This window comes from Coloeus monedula (assembly GCF_965178545.1).
Source record: "Coloeus monedula genome assembly, chromosome: 4".
Lineage (NCBI taxonomy): Eukaryota > Metazoa > Chordata > Aves > Passeriformes > Corvidae > Coloeus > Coloeus monedula.
In genome coordinates this window covers 2,088,469-2,109,613 of record NC_138784.1, presented here as the reverse complement: position 1 = coordinate 2,109,613, position 21,145 = coordinate 2,088,469, and the positions used below count along the sequence as shown (strand labels likewise).

Genomic DNA, 21,145 nt, shown 5'->3' with positions numbered 1-21,145 from the left:
TTGTAGCGAAGTCTGCTATTCAGGAAGTTCTACTGGACAGAGTAAAATTTCAGGAAATTAAGTGCTCAGCAGCAAACCCTCACCTCAGTTTTCAGCATACTGGCTGCCTTGTTGTTGGTACCTTACCAAAATTAGTGCCTTCACTCAAGTGTTAATCAGCACAATTATATGCAGTGCATATGAAGGTGTCACAGCATCAGCTACTGTCTGTCTTTAATAATCAGGTCTTTCTGCACCAAATCACCTGCTAACAAGCTCAACCTGTGAAGTACAGATCTACCCTTCCCAGATCCATCTTCAAAGACTGTCTAGCATTCAGCAATTCACAAAGAAACATTAATGACCGTATTAAGTCTAAAAGAAAGTGAATTAATGATTTTGTCCACAAATTCCCAGACTTCCAGATTAAAGAAGTTTGACATGAAACACTAGAAAAAGTTAATTAACAAAGAAGCGATGCTAAATATAAATGAATGACAATTCTCACACAGTCAAAAAGGAGACAGACCTTAGGCCTCTCAAAGGCACACAGATTTGAGTGAATTCAATCAAATAGAAAGGAGGAGAGGAAAAACTTTATTAAATAACTATACACTAAATGGATTTTGCATTGAGAAAACACAGCATGCAGTTTTAGAAGGCAAGTCTTGAGAATGCATTCCTAGATGTAGGGAATAAAAAAAAAAAGCTTTTCCTAAATAGAAACTATAACTTGGAACCCTCTTTAAACCACAACCATTGGACTCTGATTCTTACTCCTGGAAGATGGGGGAGAGAGAACATAACAGCAGTACAACCACTTGTTCAACTGTTGTATGTTAAGTGCAAAGCCCACTTTTAAAATCAAGTTGTAAACACATTTAGGGACTTACAACAGAAAACAAAATAAACAAAATAAGATGGGTTTTGTAAAAGCAATTTTAAGGTATACAATTTCCAATTAAAATGGCTTATAAAGGACTAATTAGTAGGGGAATAGTATAAGAATTTCACTAGGATGTTACACAAGAGCAAAAAGTATTATAAATCATAACCTGAGCACACACAGCAGTACCCACACCTCCTTCAACTCTTTGGTCAAGTATGTGCACAGACCTTCTCACAAATCCTGGCCAAAGCATGCTTCTTAAAACTTTCCTGTCATTCTGTCAAAACCATCTGCTAGTTCATACCAAAATATATCAGTTTTAAGAAAAATTTGTATTATTCATTTTATTGCAAGGTGATTTTTCGGGTTCCCTCCCCCCCAAGTAAATTACTGCAGTTAATTCCATATTTTGTAACAGTCCAGCCATAGTAAAGTGATGAGAAAGCCTAAACACATCCCTGCAAAGAGGATCATAAAATGGCTGAGCTTATTTTCCTTCACCCATAAAAAGTGCTGCTGTCTGCACATACAGAGCATGCTATTTACTTTCTCCTATGAAGGTACCCTATGCTTTCTTGGAAAGGTCCCTCCTTTGAGTAACTATGCTCTCAGATCGATTTAAACATTTACACATTACCAGGCTCACAGCCACATGGCCAAACGTGACCCATCAGATACCAGCTGAGGTAGAAAGGTTTAAATGCTGTCCTCCAAATCAAAGCTTCCACAAACAGAATAATTTGACTTTACTCAACTGATACACAGGCTGATGAAGATTGGGAAATCCCTCTATCCTCAAAAAAAAAAAAAAAGCACACCTATAGTTGTAGGCCTTTTGTACAATTACTTTGGATAAATTACCAATCTTCACAAGCAACATCATCTGTTAAAATTAACCTATGTGCACACCAAAGGAAGATTTCAGAAAAGCACATAAGTGTGTTATGCTAATGTAAACCACACAATAATGCCACAGTTGATGAGACCAAAAAATTATCTATATTTTTACCTCTGTCCTCTCCCTTCTCATCAGTTACTGAGCTGCACAATCAGAAATACACTGGAATATTGGTATTTCACTAAGCTGTACCTAGTAATCACAACACTGTCATCTGCACTCCTAAACTGAGCAGAGATGAATAATGAATCACTGAAGAATCTTATTCTCCACATTTACCCAACTGGGGGAAATAAGGCAGTTACTTCCTAAGTCTCCAGTGCAGGGCACAGCATTTCCTGACAACCCATTTAAAAGCCTTCATTATGCTTGTTCTTTCTGCTCATTTCCTTTTTCTAGGATTATTCTGGGATCCATAGTTTCACCTATTAGTACTAATTCTCAGCCTAAAGCTTTTGTCATCCTCTTCATGGATGTCTTTCTCTCATCCAACAAAGAAACACTGAAACCTTTTGCCACAGAAGCCAAAAACACTTTCAAAACTCTGTGTAAATTGTTAGTTGCTTCCAGATCCAAAAGTATGACCACCCTTAAAGAGCATGTCTCTTCATCAATCATCTGCTTCTTTAGACCAGATCCAAGGCATTAATTGACTATGGATGAGTACTACCTTCCACAGGGACATTTTACTTTCCAAACAGGTTGGCATTTCTTAGCTGTGTAGCTTTTGACATTTTTAACATTTTAAGGGCTTTGGTATGATGCCCTGAACCCTTTAGCAAATCAAATGTTTACTATTAAATGTTCCCATCTCTCCAAAGAGAAAGAGACATAAGAATCAGCCTCGTGGAGGCTTCTGGCTGTGAGATCAGATGCTGCAATAGGCTGCGTGGGTATCTTTAACGAGGAAAGCTCCACTTATCTCGTTACTTTTGTTACCTCATGGTTTGTTTCTGTTCATCCAAGAACTGATACTCACTTATAACGTGTGAAGTCTAATAAATTATGCCAATAGTAAAATAAAATGAACAAAAAAACCCCAAGTCTGACAACAGGTTAAGGCTGAGACAAGGACCTGTAGGTACAAGATTGCTCAAAGACAATGTGCTACAACAGAAACAAATGTTCAGAAAGCTTTTCCCTCCTCTCAGTCAAAAGTAAGTATTTGTCATCTGAGACACAATTCCACTAAAAATCAGACCATTAGTCAGACAATTTTGTGATTCCTGTAAGGGAAAAAGGTATGGAAGCCTCATCACACTGCATTAAAAAAGGGTAGGATTTGTGTGGGGGTGTATATACATACATATTATATATATTGCTATATGTAATATATATTAATATATAATAATATGTATTAATGCCAGGAGCAATCAACTACTATGGAAGAAACAGATCCCATACAAAGTACCTGAAAAAGTAAGATTTTCATCTCTGAATGGTGGCAGTTCGTGTGCTGACTTGTTTTAATCTCGGAAACAAGTGACAAGAAGCATCAGAAGAAATGTGTGGCCCCATATTCCTTGGAATTCACATCAGCATATAATTAGAAGACCATCTGTTCACAAAATTTGACCACCCAAGGTAGCTGGTACCTGACCATTTGATAAGAAGGATCAAAAAAATCCATGAAGTTAATGTCAAGCATACTGTCTCATGTGGAAGGCTGCACCTGTGAAACGTTTTAGGCAGTGAAAGACTCTTCAGTGAAGTGCCTGCTCCTCCATGGTGCTGCTCATGAGAACACGATGACACAGAATGTATTGGCCAGGAAAAAATGCAACCATACTTAGCTTTGATACAGATACCAGCGAGGCTTAGTTAATTTGGGACTACCATTTATTACTTGCTTGTTTTTCCAAAGCTAGGCTGTCACCCTGCTTCTCCAGGCCAGTGAAGCAGGGGAATGGGGAGGAGAATGGGAAGAAGCAGGAGAGGATACCTGTGCAGAAACAGAAGTGTGTAAGAGCACAGTACAGAACCTGATTACAATGCAGATATCGTATAGCAACAGGCATTAAATAAAGCACCTGAAAGTAAAATTTATTCTCCACCTCTCTGCTACATTTGCAAAGCATTGAAAAATAGCTTTTTATTGGACAGCTGATCTCCATCCCTTCCTTCCTCCCTCAATAAAAAGGGTATTTCATTGTGCTGCACCTGAAATTCAAAAATTCCTCACCCCAGGACCTGATCTTATTTTGCATGCTTGCAATGAACTGCCCCAGAAGGTTAGGAAACTACACAATGCCTTTAAATTCCTTTTGATGTTGTGGAACCAAATTCTGGAAGAACCTAACTGCCTCCAACCAGTTGCTCACCCTTGCTGGCTTAGACTATTTCTTTTCCAAACTTGTGGTAACAATCATCAGACTTTAAAAGCAGCCCTTACAGGAATTGCATGCAGCACAGAGCAGCAAGGACTACATTTTTCTCTCTGTTTCAAGGGGATTCTGGACCAGCAGCCCCAACCCAGGGAAGAGCAAAAGCAGCCCACTGGTCACACACTTTAATCATTTAAATAGCAACAGGAATAAGAAGTAGTATATAAATTAATTTTAAAACCTTGTAAATAGCTCAACAAACAGCTTAAAAGCAACAAGCATCAAGCTCTTCAGGTTCCCTGATGACTGTACATTACTTAGCATTCCAGTTTACAAACGAAGTTGCTAAAATTAAACTGAAGAAGGCAGTCACATGGTATTTATTCCTGTAACTGTTATACATAAGTTTAACTCCTCTGATTTCTAAAGCAATGATCACTAGAAAAAGCCCTAATGGTGTTCTGTGCCAGTATTTTGGCATCTGATCACGCTCATTTTGGGAGCACACATGCAATACAAGACTATTTTATGCTTTTGGGAGGTTGGGGTTTTTTTTCTTTGATTGGTGGGGTTTGGGTTGGAGTTTTGGGGGTTTTTTTTTGGGGGGGGGGGTAGTTTGTTTGGAGTGTTGTGAGTTGTTTTTTCTTTAAAGAACACAATCCCTTCCTAGGGTGAATCCATAAGAAGCTTTCTTAATGGAGGTCAACTGACAAAAATTCAAATTATCATGAGATCTCTTCAAATACTGATCTAGATATTGATAGAAGATCCTTCCTTTCTTTTCTTTACAGTTTAAATGTCAATACTGACGTAGCAATTGCAAAACATCAAGTATATTGGAATGCCTCCATTTCTCCCAAACAGTACAGAAGTTTTTAGTGTTTAATCCAGGGTTACTAATAGGAAAAACAAACAAAAAAAATCCTCTCAGGATAATTAAAGGAAAACAGGCTATTTCATATTCTTTGGAAGCAAAATCAATGGGGTTCTTTGTGATTTACTATGATCTCTAAGTTCCAATGGCACTTTGCAAAACCTGATGGTTGCTACCTGCTTCTCAAGGCTGCCAGTATTACCAAACACCCCCTTCTGCTTCACAGTCCAAGGTACTGCCCCTGCAAGCACTAAGCAAATCACTTAGAACAAGAAGGAAACTAAATACACTTTGTCCTTGTATTTTTTTCCACTACAGATGGTGACTCTGACCTTTCCAACAGAACCAGTATCAATCTGAAAATACTATGCAAAAACATAATTATGTAGACCTTGTGGGTTATGAAAGCAAGTTTTGCTGAAAAAACTTTCTCTTCAAGGTCTACTGATTGTTATCTTCAGACCAAAAAATGAAGATATAATTATGATGCACTACATTTAGCAGATGCAGCCATTTTTTTCTGTGTGTTCAACAGATTATGTCAAAATTTAGAGAAGAACTGCAAAGCATTATCCATTCAAGGAAATAAAAGTGTAATCCTCAATAGCCATGCTACCTGCTGGCAGCAGTGGTAATCTAACTTCTGTCAAGGATCTCAAATCACCACAAATCACTGTTACAGAAAACACTGCTATTTCACTGTGTCCACTAAACAAGAGTGTATACAGAAAATTAATTTAAAGGACTTGTATACTGGAACATCTAGAGCACTACCAGGTTTATTCCCTTGTTCCCCTCCTGCCAGCTGAGCCTCAAAGGTCATTTCACAATGTTTCTTTCTTCAATTACTAGGTTCAGATAGCTGGCATGACTGCTCTTCATGGGTTATCCAACACACTCACTACTTTCAGAGTACAGAAATGTCCCCTCTAAACTCTTTTGGTCTCCAGCCTTCATCTCAAAGTATACATATATGCAATTATTTCTCCTAAATACAAAAGTTCCTCTGTCTTACTAACATCTTAAGCATTAAATGGACTGTTAACAGTATCCTAGAAATCTACTTAGTTGGAAAGAATAGGTTTTTTTCAGCAAACAGTTTAGTCATGGTGGCCCACTCTGCTGACCATCTTCAAATCTTTGAGGCTTCCTAATATCACCAAATTGAAAAGAGTTCTATTTCAGTTTTTCGTCCTGGAGGCATACACGAAAGATTGACGTAAGACCAGCACAACTACAATCTTTTTTCCATGGCCTGGCAGTTCCACCTAAAGTGCTCCTCTCCTTTCTACTTAAATCAATACCAGGTAGAGTAAGGCTGACACATGAGACTGCTGGATTTGGCATTAGAAAGCTGTAACATCAGCAGAAATTACCTACAATGTAGGAGCACCTCTGCACTATTGCCATCATCTACCATTGTTAACTGTTCACTGAGTGACCAAGAGGAGGCCCTACACAGTTTCAAGCTACCTAGTTCATACTTCAGAAGCAAGGACACTTAAGGGAAAAAATTACTAACTCAAACACCACAAATAAAATGCTGAAAGACAAATGTCTTCTAGAGAACAATGGATTCTAGAGAAATGAAGTACTACAGACAAGACTTTTCAGAAATATACACACTAAATGGTGGAGTAACACACTGCAACTCTAGTTAGGAGTCTAGTGGTGCCTTAGGTTTTAACTTTCATATTTTCCAAATCCTGCACTGCCTGGTGTGTAACTCTGGAGTTCCTTGGAGCCTGTTCACTTCTGCTCTCTGTGCTGGACAGACACAACAAAGCCTCTCTGGGCCTGCTCTCCGAGGACACCCAGACTGTCCTAGGCCCAAAATGTGTAAACCAAAGCCTCTGAAAGGGGGGCAAGCTTGGGGAAATAACATCATTAACTGAAGCTTTAATTGGAGAATTAACCCTGCTATGCAAATGAACCAAACCTATAAAAGGGTGAAGAACTCATGACTTGGGGTCCACCTTGGGGTCCATCTTGGCAGCAGCCTCTGGCTCCCCAGGGTACCTCTGAAGGCCCTTCAAATAAATACCTGCCTTTATTCCTTCATTCCTGTCCAGTCTCTGTTGTTTAGGGGGCCACTTCAGGCATCACTAGTATCTGAACAGTCTCAATGCATATTAGAGAAAGAATTATAGCAGAAAGAGTCTGCTCTAAGTTCTGCAGAATTTAAAGTAATCCCTGCTCCAGCTTAACAGCAAAAAAAGCACAGTTAAACTACTAAGTTCAACAGCACCACTGACGTCACCCATTTTATTACAAGCTGCTTTGAAGTGGGTACTATTCCCCTTATATGTTTAATGGATCAAGTAGAGACCAGCTGTTCAGCCTATGCTACAGCTCAAAGCAACCCAAGGTATTAGATCCTACCTCGATAGGAAACATGGGACAAAAGGAGCCTTGGGGAACACAGATAACCACAAAATGTTTAGTTTTATTTCCTTATAGAACTGAAAAAAGACACAACACAGGGTGTTCTCCTAGGTGATCACATGACAATTTTTGAGGTTGCTACAAAGTGCTGCAACTTGATAAATGCCTCAGATATCAAGCACTCGAGGTAGTTTTGAGTTATTCTAAAAGAGAGCTGAATTATAATTTCATGCTGCAACTGGGGAAAGACAGAAGGAGCCTTAAAGCTGGCAGCATTCTAGAGAGCCAACAGGCATCTGCCATTGAAGGAATTATTTAAGTGCAATGCTCTGGGATACAGAGAATGCCTCTAAGCAATGCCTATGGAACCACATATTGCACAATTAAACACCCATAATGGCAGAAAGCTTAGTTTTCTATCAGCTAACAACCAACCCAGGAATGGGGCTAGTAATAGAATGACACACCACTAAGACATATCAAAAAATTTTTTAATACATAATTGAAAAAAACATTAAACCAATGGAGAAGTGAGAACTAATCTGATTTTCAGAGAAAGAATGTACTCATTAGAAGCTCAGCCAGTCTTATAACTGCAGCACCCAATGCATTTAAGAGGTTAACACGTGAACAACTTTTAAAAAGTGAGATGCTTATTACACACTACTAAGAAATGGAAAGTACTTCTGATTCTGGAGAAGAACACTGGTAAAATGCTGGAATACATCCATCACAATAAAGTACAATGTTCTTCAAGTGCTTACCCCAAGCAAGGTGAAATTCCTTTCAGAAATATTTTCTTGGTTAAAATTCTCTGACTCAGACATCCAAGGTCTCCAACCACAAAAAGACCACAGAAATGCATCAAAGTAAAAAGATGTTTTCAGCAGTACCACACTATTTTAGCTGAAACATAAATCTGATCTTAAAAGTAGATCAGTCGAATGTGGGAAATTTCAATGCAGGGCATTAGACATCACATTTGTATTGCCTTATTTTAAGGCACAATCACCTTGTCACAAGCAAGTTTCAACTGAGAGGAATTCCTTTGTCCTTGAGTTTCACATCACCCCACCACTGCCCACTTTTTAGGCAAATTATTTCTATCATAGCGCAAAACATACTCACTGTCTTTCATTTCCTCTTCTGGCTTCTGATGAAGAGGTTTCCAGGGAAACTTTGAACCACACACTAAAAAAAATTATTTTTCAACTCAGAAAAATACAGCTCCCACTAAAGCATGCTGAGGAGAGTGATACCATGCCAAAACCAAGCTCCTGTTTACTGGTTTCATCAATTCCTCCTTGAATATGCATGGGTTTGCATAACTGAGGAATCATTTGCACTCTCCTCTTGGCTTCTTGCAAAGAATGATTGGCTAACTCATCCACACTGCACTGAAAACTGTTGTGTTTTTCCAAGAATCTATGTTAACTACAGGAATACTTTCCATGTTTAGTTTGGAGCTCTTCAAAGTGACATGTCAATGACATTCCCCATTTATGAAAAGAAAGGATTTTCTGTCTCTTCAGGATCAGTAACAAAGGATAAAAATAAAGCTCAGCATATGCTCCACTCCCCAGCTGCGGTGTTTGCTCAGAGTAGCTGAAGAATACAGCTGTGCTGCACCACAGCTGGGGACAGGACCACAGCACTCCCCACCCACGGGAGAGCCACACAGGAGCATGTGCATGGCATTCTCGGGATTATATCCAAGATATCCCTGCTACCTATTGCCCTCAGAGGACAACCAAAAGGATGCGACTGCCTCAGGACAGGTAGCATGCTCTTTCATCTCCCCACTCATTCTCTGAGCTTTATTGAATCCAGAAAATTTCCTGGAAATCAATAAGCAATACATTTATTTGTACACGTGCCCAAGAAACGGGACAGAAAACTCACAGACACCGGAGCATTTACTCACAGAAGGCTGAGGTGGCAATCAACCAGGGCTCACACTTTCAGGTACTTTTAACAACTTCCAAACCCAAGGGGCAATTCAATCACTCAAGCTGAGGTGACAAGAACAGCAATACAATCAGGGACAATCAAGGGTGTGCAGAAGAATGAAGAGCCCACAGGAAAGAGATGGAGATGACTATCAGATAATGGCATGAGTCAGCCAGCATCTTGGCTCCATGAGTTGAGTCAATTTTTAACACTAAGACTGGTCTGAGATAAACTCTATATAAAGAACAAGTACTGCACGTGCAAGAAGTCTTTATTAAAAGTGATCTGCTGAAATGCTCATATTAAAGGCTAAAACTCCAGTTCCTGCAATTCTACTGGAACTCACTTAAGAGGGAGGCTGAAGGGGTAATGAAGATATTTTTCTGGTCCCCCAACAGATCTGGGAAATTCCTTGTTCAGAGTCTAAACAGAGAAGTCTGTTTAATTACAGAAAATCCTATTAAACTGATCTTCCACATAAAGGGCTGAAGTAACCAACTCCAAAAGGCTATAGAAGACACAATGAATTCAGAATTTAATTAGAACACACTGTTAGCTAACTATAATCTATTAATTAGCATTCTTAGTTTTCACAGCTCAATGCAATAATACCCCTTTACTTTTAAATTGCACCCTTCTTACTTTTGGACCGAAGTTACACAATTCTACCAGTGTGGTAGTAATTACAGTGATTGCCTAGAGAACAGCAGCCTAGAAATATCTGTAAATGTTTAATTAGGGGGATAAAGGAAAGACAAGGAAAAAAAATATCTAAGATAGAGAAATCACTGTTCTCTAATGTATTCATATTTAGTAATTGCATAATCCACTCTAAACCACATATTCATTGCATTTTTCTTGCAAGATTTCCAAAGCATCCTCAAATGTCAAAACTGATTTCAGAAAAAATATTACAGTATTCCAAGACATTCTCTTTGATATGAAAACAGGGCTAAAAATGAAAAGAATTTGAGAATTAGAAGACTTACCTGCAACTGAAATACAAAGAACACCAGAAAGTTGAGTGACTGGTATTCCAGGTATTTGTTATCCTGGTACTGTACCATTATAACTAAAATTTTCATTACATTACTGCTTCTAAAGAAATCCTACCTTTGCAATATTTAACTTCAGGTTTTCTGCACTCCAAGATGACATAAGTAAATGCAGACAAAGTGTCACACACCCTAACAAATGCCATGTTGTGATACTTACCATTTGGTAAGAATACAGCTATAAAGCTACATGACAAGTTCAGTAAACGATTTCATACTATCTCAGGAAAAACAACTTACTTCCTTCAACTCAAGCTCTTTAAAAAGTGAAAAGAAACTTGCAGACAGGTTCAGTGTACTAGACTAATCACTAACCAAAAGTAATTCACTATTGAAGACAGACTACCTGGAAGTAGAGTAGAACATGTCAAGCACCACCCTTTTCCTCCAGCATTTCCCTCTCTCCTTCACCTTCAAAAGCAATCTTACAAAAAGCATTGCCTAAAATAGCAACTATACCTTAAAAGCTGCAGGAACATGGTCAAATTTGAATTATGGAAACTTTTATTAAATTTGCTTGGATACTTAAAAAGCTCAATAGGAAAAGTAATTTTGTCATGATGAAAGCTCACTTACATTTCAGGGAACTTCTAGAGTTGGACACTGGGTCTGTATTCCATAAGAATAGTGTGGTTTTTTACCTGACAGTCCAGAGAGATGCTGAACTCACATTTGGCCAGAAATAACTAAACAGGAGGACACTCATTCAAAGACAAATATTTACTTCAGGACTAAGGCAGCCAGAAGGTCTAGGTGGGAGAACATTAAGCAAGCTTTTAATCAGTAGAACTGACTACAAAGAGACCTCAATTTTAATCAACCTCTCATTTTTATTTTAATTTGGAGATGCTTTTAAGATGCACAACACCAAAGACCTAGACACCTGAGAATCTCTGTTCTTCTGCCTATTCTCTAGCTGGCCAGACCACTACAAAAAAACCTGTAGGGTGCTTTAGGATAGCTGCATAACAAGATATACAGAGTTTATGACAAAGGAATAACAAGCATGTATTAAACAGTGTTATTTAAATGTAGCCAAGAACACAATTTATATCTGTTGGTGAAAACTGCAGGTCTGGAGGTTTTAACTCTAAAGTAAGACCACCATAACTTTAACTTTCTTTCTAATGGCAATCTGTCAACATTCAGCAACAGTTCAGTTATACTGGGGGTCAGCAGTTAGTACATTCTGCATCTCAGAGAACGCTTCAAGAGGTAAACAGCACAGAAATATTATTTATGAACAGAATAAATACTTGCAAAAGGAAACAGAGTGGTTACCATCAGTCCTAGGGGAAAAAAACTCACATGACACCCAAGGAAAAATGAGCACTCAAGGTGGTTTACAGGTCTGACAAGAAACATTTAAAAACAGGCTTGCAAGTTGAAAACACGTCTTACTCACATCACTTACCCAAGAAAAGCACCAATCTAATTTAGCTGCTTAAGTGTGACATGCAAGTTTATTAAAGACATTTAATCATGCTACCACACTAACACAGCACTGACATTAGATGACAAACCTGGTTTTCTTCTTGCAAAACTCTATATTGTTCCTTCCAAATGGTGATTTTTGAAGCTTCATCCTTCCTCAGAGCTCTTTCCTTTTTTAGCTCAGGACTCCAGAAGGTCTTGATGCTGTTCATGGAAGAACTCAGCTTGCTTTCTTTCACCTCCACGTCCTTGCGAAGCAGATCGTTCTCCCTCAGCACCTCCTTGAGCTGTGTCTGCAGATCCATGATGGTGTTATCCCTGGCCTGGCGCAGCGAGTGAGGCACAGTGGATGCCATGCTCACTGGGGGGAGATGGTGCTCTCCAAATGCAATTGTATCACTGGCAACTCCACTACTGGCAATGTTAGGGCTGCTGCCCATCGCAGTCATCCTAACGCCGTAAGGCAGCCGCCCCCCCGACCGGCCCAGAGTCATGGTGCTCTTCGGGGTGTCTGCACCCACGTTCTCATGGTCACTGAGGTACATAGGGCCAGACGTAGCATAGGCAGCATTTAAGGACTGAATGTTTTCCATAGAAAGGGTTTTCCCACTGCCACCCCCAGTACTACTCCCAGAGCTGCCTCCTGTGCTGTTGGTTCGCCGATGGCCCAAGCGAGGCGACCGTGGCAGCCTCGGGGAACGCCCTGGGCTCTGGGTGCTGGGCTCCACCTTGCCCACGGAACGAGCACTTCCATACATGATTAAGCTGGTGGTGTGAGGCAATCAGATAGGCAAAAATCAGGAATGAAAGAATTCCTGTTAAGCTCTTCAATGGTTATAAGGAAACTTAAGGCCAATCACTACTTGTAACAGATCCGATTGTCCATCTCTGAAGTCACGTGCTCACGATGCTCAGGACCATATCTGTAACAATAAGAGTAACATATTAAAATCTGTATCAATAAAAATAACACATTAAATACCTAGTTTATCACCAAATATTTGTCCCACAGTAGAATATATTCTACTATCTTTATACTTCTCCAGTACTTTTCAATTCTTCCTAACAACAAAAAGCAATATTTTATTTAAACCCTTATATTTAAACTCAAAAAGAAACTTCTATTCTTGCTTTTCTATTGTTATATTATCACAGTAAAGAGGGAAGGAAAAGAGAATCCATCAATCTTCAAGACATCATTTTGCTGGCCATGACAAAACCCTTCAGATGTCATCTAATCTTTTCTCCTGTTTCTAACTGGCCCTAATGTTTTACCTGTTACCTTTCTGAGTAAGAGAGAATCAAAATTTAAAAACCACTCAGTAGGATATCTTTCCTTCAAGCACTGCCAGCTTCCACAGGACATGGTTTCTAAACCCCTGTGCTGTGAAATCATCCCGCAAATGGCAAGGCAGGATGGACTGAAATGACTCTGACCACGATCTCAACCAGCAGGTTCCTTAGCACTCCTGTCAGCCCTACTTCAAATGCAGAAGTGAGAACCAAAAGTAAGAATAATCATCAAATCATTACTGACCACACAACTTAAGCAAGCATAGATGCAAATCTGAAAGAGGAGCAATGACCCAGCAATGAGACCAATGAGCTTAAGAGGAAGAGAATCACAGTTCCACTGGAAACTGGTTTTAGACTCTTACTTTCTCTCAAACTAAATCTAACTTAAGTCTTTGTTCAGGTTAAGAAAAGATTTCAATTGAAATATACTTCTCATTAACCAGCTGAGATTAATTAAATTAAATGATATTTCAACAGCAGGGGCCTCTTAAAACACAGAACAGCATGACATCATTCTGTTGCTGTTCCTTCTCCCCTCTACTTTTTCTTTAAATAAGGGCTCTAGTGGCATAAGCAATAAAATTCCTTATTTTTGCAGAGCAATATGATGCTGTTGTACAAGTGCTGGCAGGAAGCTCTTTAGCATGGGGACTCTGGGCTGGGATCACAGTTAGTAGTCAAGATCTAGCAGAGAAGCAAGAAATGTAACTAAACTACTGCACTGTAAAACCTACCCCACTATACAGTCCTCACTTTCTTTTCTTCACTATTTTTTTCCAGTGTAAACTATTTCATGTTATTGTTGGGCTCAAATAAAATCAAAACTAGAACACTGAAACATTCCTGATCCCATCAGATGAACGAATACCAGCCAGTGTCCAAAGAGTAGCAGCATCTTATGTATCCCAGCATCTTGCCTTTCACACCAGCTTTCATCTATCTGCCCCTTCTGCTCAGAAGTCAGCTTTGCCAGGTATTAGGAATAAATGTCTCCAAACCAGCATGTTTGTGACATAATAATTGGGCAAACAGCTTAAAGATTAAGTTTAAAAGAGGGATGGTGGAGGGAAAGAGACCAAAAAAAATATTGCAAAAAATACTGGAAAAGGATAGAAACGAAGAAGTAAAAATGAAGATAAAGCATTTTTCCTTTTGGAATGAAAAGTTAGTATAGGAAAAGATACAACAAGAAATAGTTTTGAAATGTTAACCTTAAATTTTAAAGGGAAAACAAAATCAGGGTAAGCCAGCATTTTGTCATTTTCACACAATTTCATAGAAGATACAGTGGCATGAGGAAATTTACAAAGTTTATGGAAATTGATACTGCTTTGTGAGCAGTTCTCAAGATGTTCAAGTGCTCACTTTTTTTTTTAGGGACAAGAAAAGCTAGCAACAATATCGCTACAGAATATTTTAAAGCACATATGTAAAGGAGAACAGGCCAAGGAAAAACAGCCAGCAGCATTAACTGAAACTATCTACCAAAGCAACACCTACAGATGTAATTTTTTAATACAAGTTACATTTCTTCTATTTCAGCTACATATCCTTATGCAAAACAGTACAGAAATATAAACTGTGTAACAAAGTCTACAGTGTTCCACTGAAGTTGCTTCAATAAGCAAGACACTGTGCCCCAGGATCTGGAAGAAAAACATTTCTTCCAAACAGAAAGGCTATTTCAGACTAGCCTCACTGTTTGAGATATCAAAATGCTAAAAATGCTGCTGTGACACCACTTGAGCACTCAAAACAAGTCAGATATGATTTCTTAGATGCTACATAAAGTACATTCCACCGAGAGCTTGCATTCATTAGGATTCTCTTGAAAATTAATCCAAATAACAGCACTTAATTAATTTGCTAAAAACTCACCACAGTAAATCAGGGCAAACACTCATTAACAGCTTTGGATGAGCTTAACTTGAACCGAAAGACCAGACTTGCATTTCAGTTAAAGGACTTCACCCCCAAACCACTGAGTTTCCAAGCTGCTAGAAGTACATCGCTGTTGCACACAGAAGCATCACCTGGGAAAGTCCTTAACAACACACCAGAGGAGCTCAAAAGTTTTTAGATAATTTCTAATGAGTTCCTCACCCTCAACATGGAAAATCACAGAACTGCCTTCTCCTTGCACTAGCAAACATTCTGTGAAACCATGAATACTTTCCAATGAATGGAAGTGGCTGATATCCTCAAAAGAAAGCAGCTTCCCGGGCAGCAGAGAGGAGCTGGTAGCACAGCAGGTGCTGTGCAGGAACCATCTTCACCTACACTGGGCAGGCAGGGGAGCTCTCAGCCACCTCAACTGGAAACACCAGTCCTGTGCTAACTCAGCTCCAAGCTTGGTTTCACAGGCTACTCCAGAAAAATCAAGTAATTCAAGCCAAGTGCTAGAATTAGCTGTTGATCAGGGCTATGGGAAGGATTCCCAGAGCTGGCACAGCTCAAACTCGGGGAGAAGAACTCTACTACTGCTGCCATGCATTACACTGCACTCACCTATCACACAAAAGCAGTAGATTCAGAGGAGCTGTCTTTGGAAACAAGCAAACATAACCCCCCAGCATTCTTCTTGAAATGACAACTTTCACTACACCATTGTTAGACTTTAAAATTGTGAATATTCCAACTATTAACTAAATACACCCTCCCACACAGGCAGTTTCAGTATTGCCACTGACACAGATCTGCCACAGTTCAAGACAAAAAGATACAAGATAAATCTTAACTCTTTTATTTTTCCCCTATTTTTTTCTAATAGCATTTATCACTCACTGACCATATCACTTTGTTGTAGAAGCAGATACTAATACAATTCACACTAGGAAAAACATCTTTCATCATGAAAACAGCAAAGTGGGGGAAGTGACAAAAAAAAAATCTTTTCTTTTTTGCAGTAACAATTAATCAGGAAGAAGAAAGAATTCCAGTTTCCCTCCCAGAGTCCAAGCAAAAGTATATGGAAGATTTCTTTCAGATAACATCATAACCAGAAAAGTTAGTTTTTCAGTATTCTGACCCACACTAGCATTGTGCTGGGAATCTCACAAGTATGGTCTCTTATTTTCCCTGAGGCCAACATGCAGCACTGTTACTATTTTCCTCTTCTACTGAGACTCTAAATTTAGTCACAAATAAATCATCCCTGAACCTTACAAGATGGTGGTAACCACAAGGAACACTGTCCAACTGGGAATGTACTAACCATCTTCCCTTTGCAAATTCTCCTGTAGATTTCAAAAGCCTTTGTTTTTTCTGCCAATACAGGAACCCTAAACCCAAGATTACAAAAAAAAAAAAAAAAAGAGACTTTCAACATAAAGAAGCTTAAAAGAACAAAACAGCTGAAGCCAGTGCTAAACCAGTTTTCTTCAAGATAGCTGTGTAACTTTACAATTATGAAACAAAATTCTCTTGTTCACTGTTCATTAAGAGAACAAAAACTTCAAAAAGCATCCTATATGCAAGCCAAATTAAAAAATAAAAGAAATTCACATCAGCCCAAGTAAAAACTTCACATATACATTTATACATATTTAAATTGGCATTGCACCTTTGCAGGCACAAAGACCTGACCTGCTTTAGTATAAGTTGAAAATACTATCTAGTGCTTACGGAAAAACATGAAAGAATGACTATCAGGAAAAGAATAGGCAAGAATTATACAATATTGCAGAAAAAGGTTTGGAAAAGGACAGTTATGAACAGGTTTTCTGTATAAAAATTTTAAAATAGCTAACAGCACATCCTGCTTGAAGTGCCAGCTAAGAAAAACATCTTCTCAGCTCACAGGTGACTGTCCCAAAACATTCAGAGACAGACACCATTAACCGTGGAAAATGTTTATAACCTGGCAGCAGACATTTAAATGTAATGCAGTGCAAGCTGTAGCAACTAAAATCCACCTGTTTCATTACAACAACCTAGTCCTAGGCAGTGAATAGCAGTGGAGAACCCAGCTTTCTTCAAACATGCCAGGATCAGGACCTGGCATGCTAAAAGAACAGTAAAAAGCCACCTGCACAGGTTCATGGAGATTTACTTGAGAGGCAATCATGACATGAGAGAGGGCAGGTACAGAGACACTAGTCTTGTCAAAAGATCTGGTGGTTTTCAATAAAAGTTGTATTGGGGCATAGAAGAAATGTAAGAAATTCTGGAGGGATCACATTAACATCAAACTTCAGTACAAAGAATCCCATAAAATGAGATGTCTTTAGCAGTGCTGTCACACTCAGCCCCTACATCTAACATTTTATGTGAACCAACAGCTCAGAGGGCAGGTGTTCCTGGCTACAGCTGACAGAAAACAGAAGATTCATTACAAAGAAGTTTTGTTACCCTCTGGAAGATATCTCTGTCATATAAATTAATAATGCCTTTCATGTCTCCCCCTACTCCAGGACAAATATTAATAGCACACTAATTACTTCTAGGTAAGCAAGCAACCAAATACACAAACATGCTGCAGAAATACAGGGAAAACCCAGCCTACATTTATTAAAACAAAAAGAATTTCAGAGTAACTTTTGCAGCCTCCAGCAGGCCCTGTGAAATTCTTTGCTGCAATTTCTGTTCAGGACTGACACCAGCTGACAAACTGCTACAGCTATGGAGACAATTCCTTAATAGCATCACTGCCTGATAGTCAGGAATGGGGCAGTGGGATCACACACCAGGCAAGTGCCTCTTACAGCCCAGGGACACCTCTAGAGCCTCCCCAGCAGCAGACTGGAAGCCACGGATCCAGCTTCCAGAAGACAGAACTTCCTTGTCACCCTGATTCCTGTTTGCACAAGGAAAGCTTTGAATGTCAGTTTCGTAATAAAAGCAAAGTCAGCCTTTACAAGAGGCATCTTAATCTGATAAAGGACTGTAGCAGACACATTAGACTTCATTAACAGAGGTAGCAATTGTTCCCATTTACATAATTTACACCCGAATAGTTAATGGCAAGTAAGACTAGATTACACAGTAGGACAGAGACTGCAGAGTAGATACAACAGAGGGGAAGGCAGGTAGGAAAGATGGAATTCCAAAAAAAGAAAAGCTTACATTCCAGTAAAACCCTGCCAGGAATCCAAATAGTGGGTACAATGAGAGAACTGACATGATTCACAACAACTCAGAGGTGTGCTAACCAAGAGAAAAAATTAATTCCTGTTCCCTCCTAGTGCACATCACAGTTACAAAACCTACAGCTGCTACGTTACTTTAAATAAAAAGCATGAAGCCTCTATCTCTTATGGCTATTTTGTAGATTTTTGGCTTGACTAGTTTTGGAAGGTAAGAAGGCTCACTACTTTTCATGTTAAATTAATAACTATTACACACAAAAAGACAGAAGAAAGCTTACTTTGGAAACTGTGTGCAAGCCAGCCAATGCTGGACACAAGGCATTGAACCCATGGAATTCAGGGCTCTTTATCAAAATGTCCTTGTGGCCTTGACAGCAAGAAAGCAAAAAGGATGAATGAAATTAAGACAGAAGTAAGACAAGAAAAGTAACTGTTCATATTAGGATTGACTCTCATTCCTAAAGAGCACATAAATACATGCTGAAGCACTGCCATCTGCTTATATGCAATCCTTTTTAAAAGCTGGGGGGATGGTGGTGGCGGTGTTTGTTTTGTATTTTTTAAATTAAGTTCACCTACTTGCACATCTGCCAGGTTCACTGACTGTAACAGAGCCTTTGTTCTGTCTCACCGAACACAAGACGTGAACTGATACATTCTCCCCCATATGCACAGAGAAATCTGCCCAGAAAAGCATCTCAGAAATCCCCAACAATCTTCAGGTGACTTTGATATACAAAAAAAATATGTTTTGTAAAAGGCAGGTCATCAATCCTGACCCTAACAGTTTAAGGGAAAAAGCCAGCATTCATTTGTCAAGGGAGTGTTTTGTTTCTAAACATAAAGTGACATTCCTGTTAAAGACTTTTTACATTTGAAAGGTTAGCATAAATGGCACCTGTACACTTTAAGTCACCAAAGAACACGGAAACATCTTGATTCCCTGTCCTTTTTAGACACCTTTCTGTTTCCCATCCCTACAAGGTGTCCCATCCACAAAACACTATCTGCGAGTCTGTAAATGAGAGAGCCAGAAATATTCCTCAGCTTCCTAGTTAATTTGTCTCCCACAAGTACACAATTCCTTTCATGGGATCTACTTACTCAACAAGGAAGACAGAACATGCTCTGTTCTACTCTACAGCACTTTCTTTGCAAAAGCAGTTTTAACTGACACCAAGTTTTATTTCTTATAATACCCTCAAAGTCTTGATATCAGCATAAAGGGTCTGCTGTCACCACCACAGTTCCATTCCTTTCTATCTCCTTTCCCCAAAAACAGGGCCACAAAAAAAAGGCTTATTCTTATTATAATAAATACACCTGTTTCAGCTAAACCTTTAGTTACTCACAGTTGTATAATCTGATATACCACTTGCTTGTAAGGACTTTTTCCCTAGCACTCTGGAGGCTGGCCTCAGCTTGAGGGAGAACCCGAGGCACTAAGGATATTTCTAAAGGCTTTACTTCACCTCACTCGTCAGACTTCAGTGGTTCTGCTCCCAGGGCACTAAGGGTTAATCTGGTCACTAAATTTGGGTGCACAAGCAAGTTCTTTCTGTTCTGGCTGCTGAGACAGAATTTCTTCTGTCTTCCTGCAGAGCCAGGAGCACATACTGCTTAACACTACCTGGACATCACACTGAAAGGCTTCCAAGGTGTGGCAGAAATCTTGGGCGCTGTTCCAGCACCTCTCCTTTCCTACAGCTTAAAGTATTTCACTGAATCTGTCACAGCATGATTAGCACATGGAGCAGATATGACCCTGCTCAATTGCTGCTTCTTGCCTGGATTTACCACTCTGGACCCCCAGAGTCCCTCCCTGTCCTAACTTCTTAATGCTGACATGTGTAGGGGGTCTGGGTAGGCGCACCAGAATTTCTTCTGTGCAATGACTGGGACATAATTGTAAGTCTCTAAATTTAAAGCAGATGTGAAGAAAAAAAAAAAATCATCCTATGCCTCTTTTAAAGGCAAAACACAAAAAGCAACAGGTGTCAGAACTTCAACGTATCACTTATATCACTTCCTAGTGATAAACTGATTAAATTAACTCTCGTTCTTCTAATTATCTAGAACACTGAAGATCTTCATCTGTGGATGTTAATCTTCTGTCACTGTATGGCTAAAGAGTTTATAGGCCCATTTTAAAGTCAGTAAATACTATATGTTTACATCCATGGCTGTTTCTCTCTTTCCCACAGGTGGCATGCAACCAACAACCCCACTCCCTAATAGCATGAACAAAATGTTAAAAGCACTAAAGATATTTCAAAAGTCCAACAAGTGCCTAGAAGCACTAATGAGCCCATGTGGACAGCCAGCCTAAAGTCACCATGGGTAACATCACAGTGCAAGGCAAAGCATGCTCCAGCTACAGAAATTCCATCATAATCTCACCCTGACAACAACGTTGGGCTAACAATATTGACATAACCCACGTGCCAGAAAACATCACTACTGCTAAATCAGCACTGGATTTTCTAGGATCTCCTGCTCTACTACTGCCACACAGCAGTCCACTGCATGCCAGAGTTAAACTCTTGGCTTAAACAGGCAGCAATGGATAGAATAGAACCCTCTTCACCCAGACTACTCTTACAGCAGGGTGGCCAGCAAGGGTCAAGAACCCACACCATGGGTTTAGTTCTACTATTTAAAAAGCCACATGCATCCCTCCACACTTACATTTCTGACCAAACCATACTCAGCTAAAACAAGCCAGACCCTCTAAATATAACACAATTCTCCAGTGGCTTAGCCAGGTAAGTGTTGTAACAAAACTCTCACCCAAGAGAGGTTTTCAGAACAGGCTTGAAAATAGGGAGGGCTGAGGGGATGAGAGATAACAATGGGAGAGTATCCTGCTTCACAAAATAAGGAATAACAGCGAGGAACTCACACACTGGTTACAATAGCATGGTGAAATATTCCTATTCATACAGCAGCACATATAACTGCTACCAGGAACTGA

At 39.4% G+C, this 21,145-nt stretch overlaps 1 protein-coding gene across 4 annotated transcripts in view; it reads right to left on the bottom strand.

The window, feature by feature from the left end:
* Positions 1–21,145, bottom strand: part of ERC1 (ELKS/RAB6-interacting/CAST family member 1) — a 284,042-nt gene that overhangs the window by 260,672 nt on the left and 2,225 nt on the right. For all 4 annotated transcript variants that reach the window (XM_082280692.1, XM_082280694.1, XM_082280695.1 and 1 more), the window contains exon 2: positions 11,878–12,711. In XM_082280692.1, coding sequence (XP_082136818.1) covers positions 11,878–12,546 — 669 coding nt within the window. In that variant the 5' untranslated portion in view covers positions 12,547–12,711. The remainder of the gene's footprint in view (positions 1–11,877; positions 12,712–21,145) is intronic.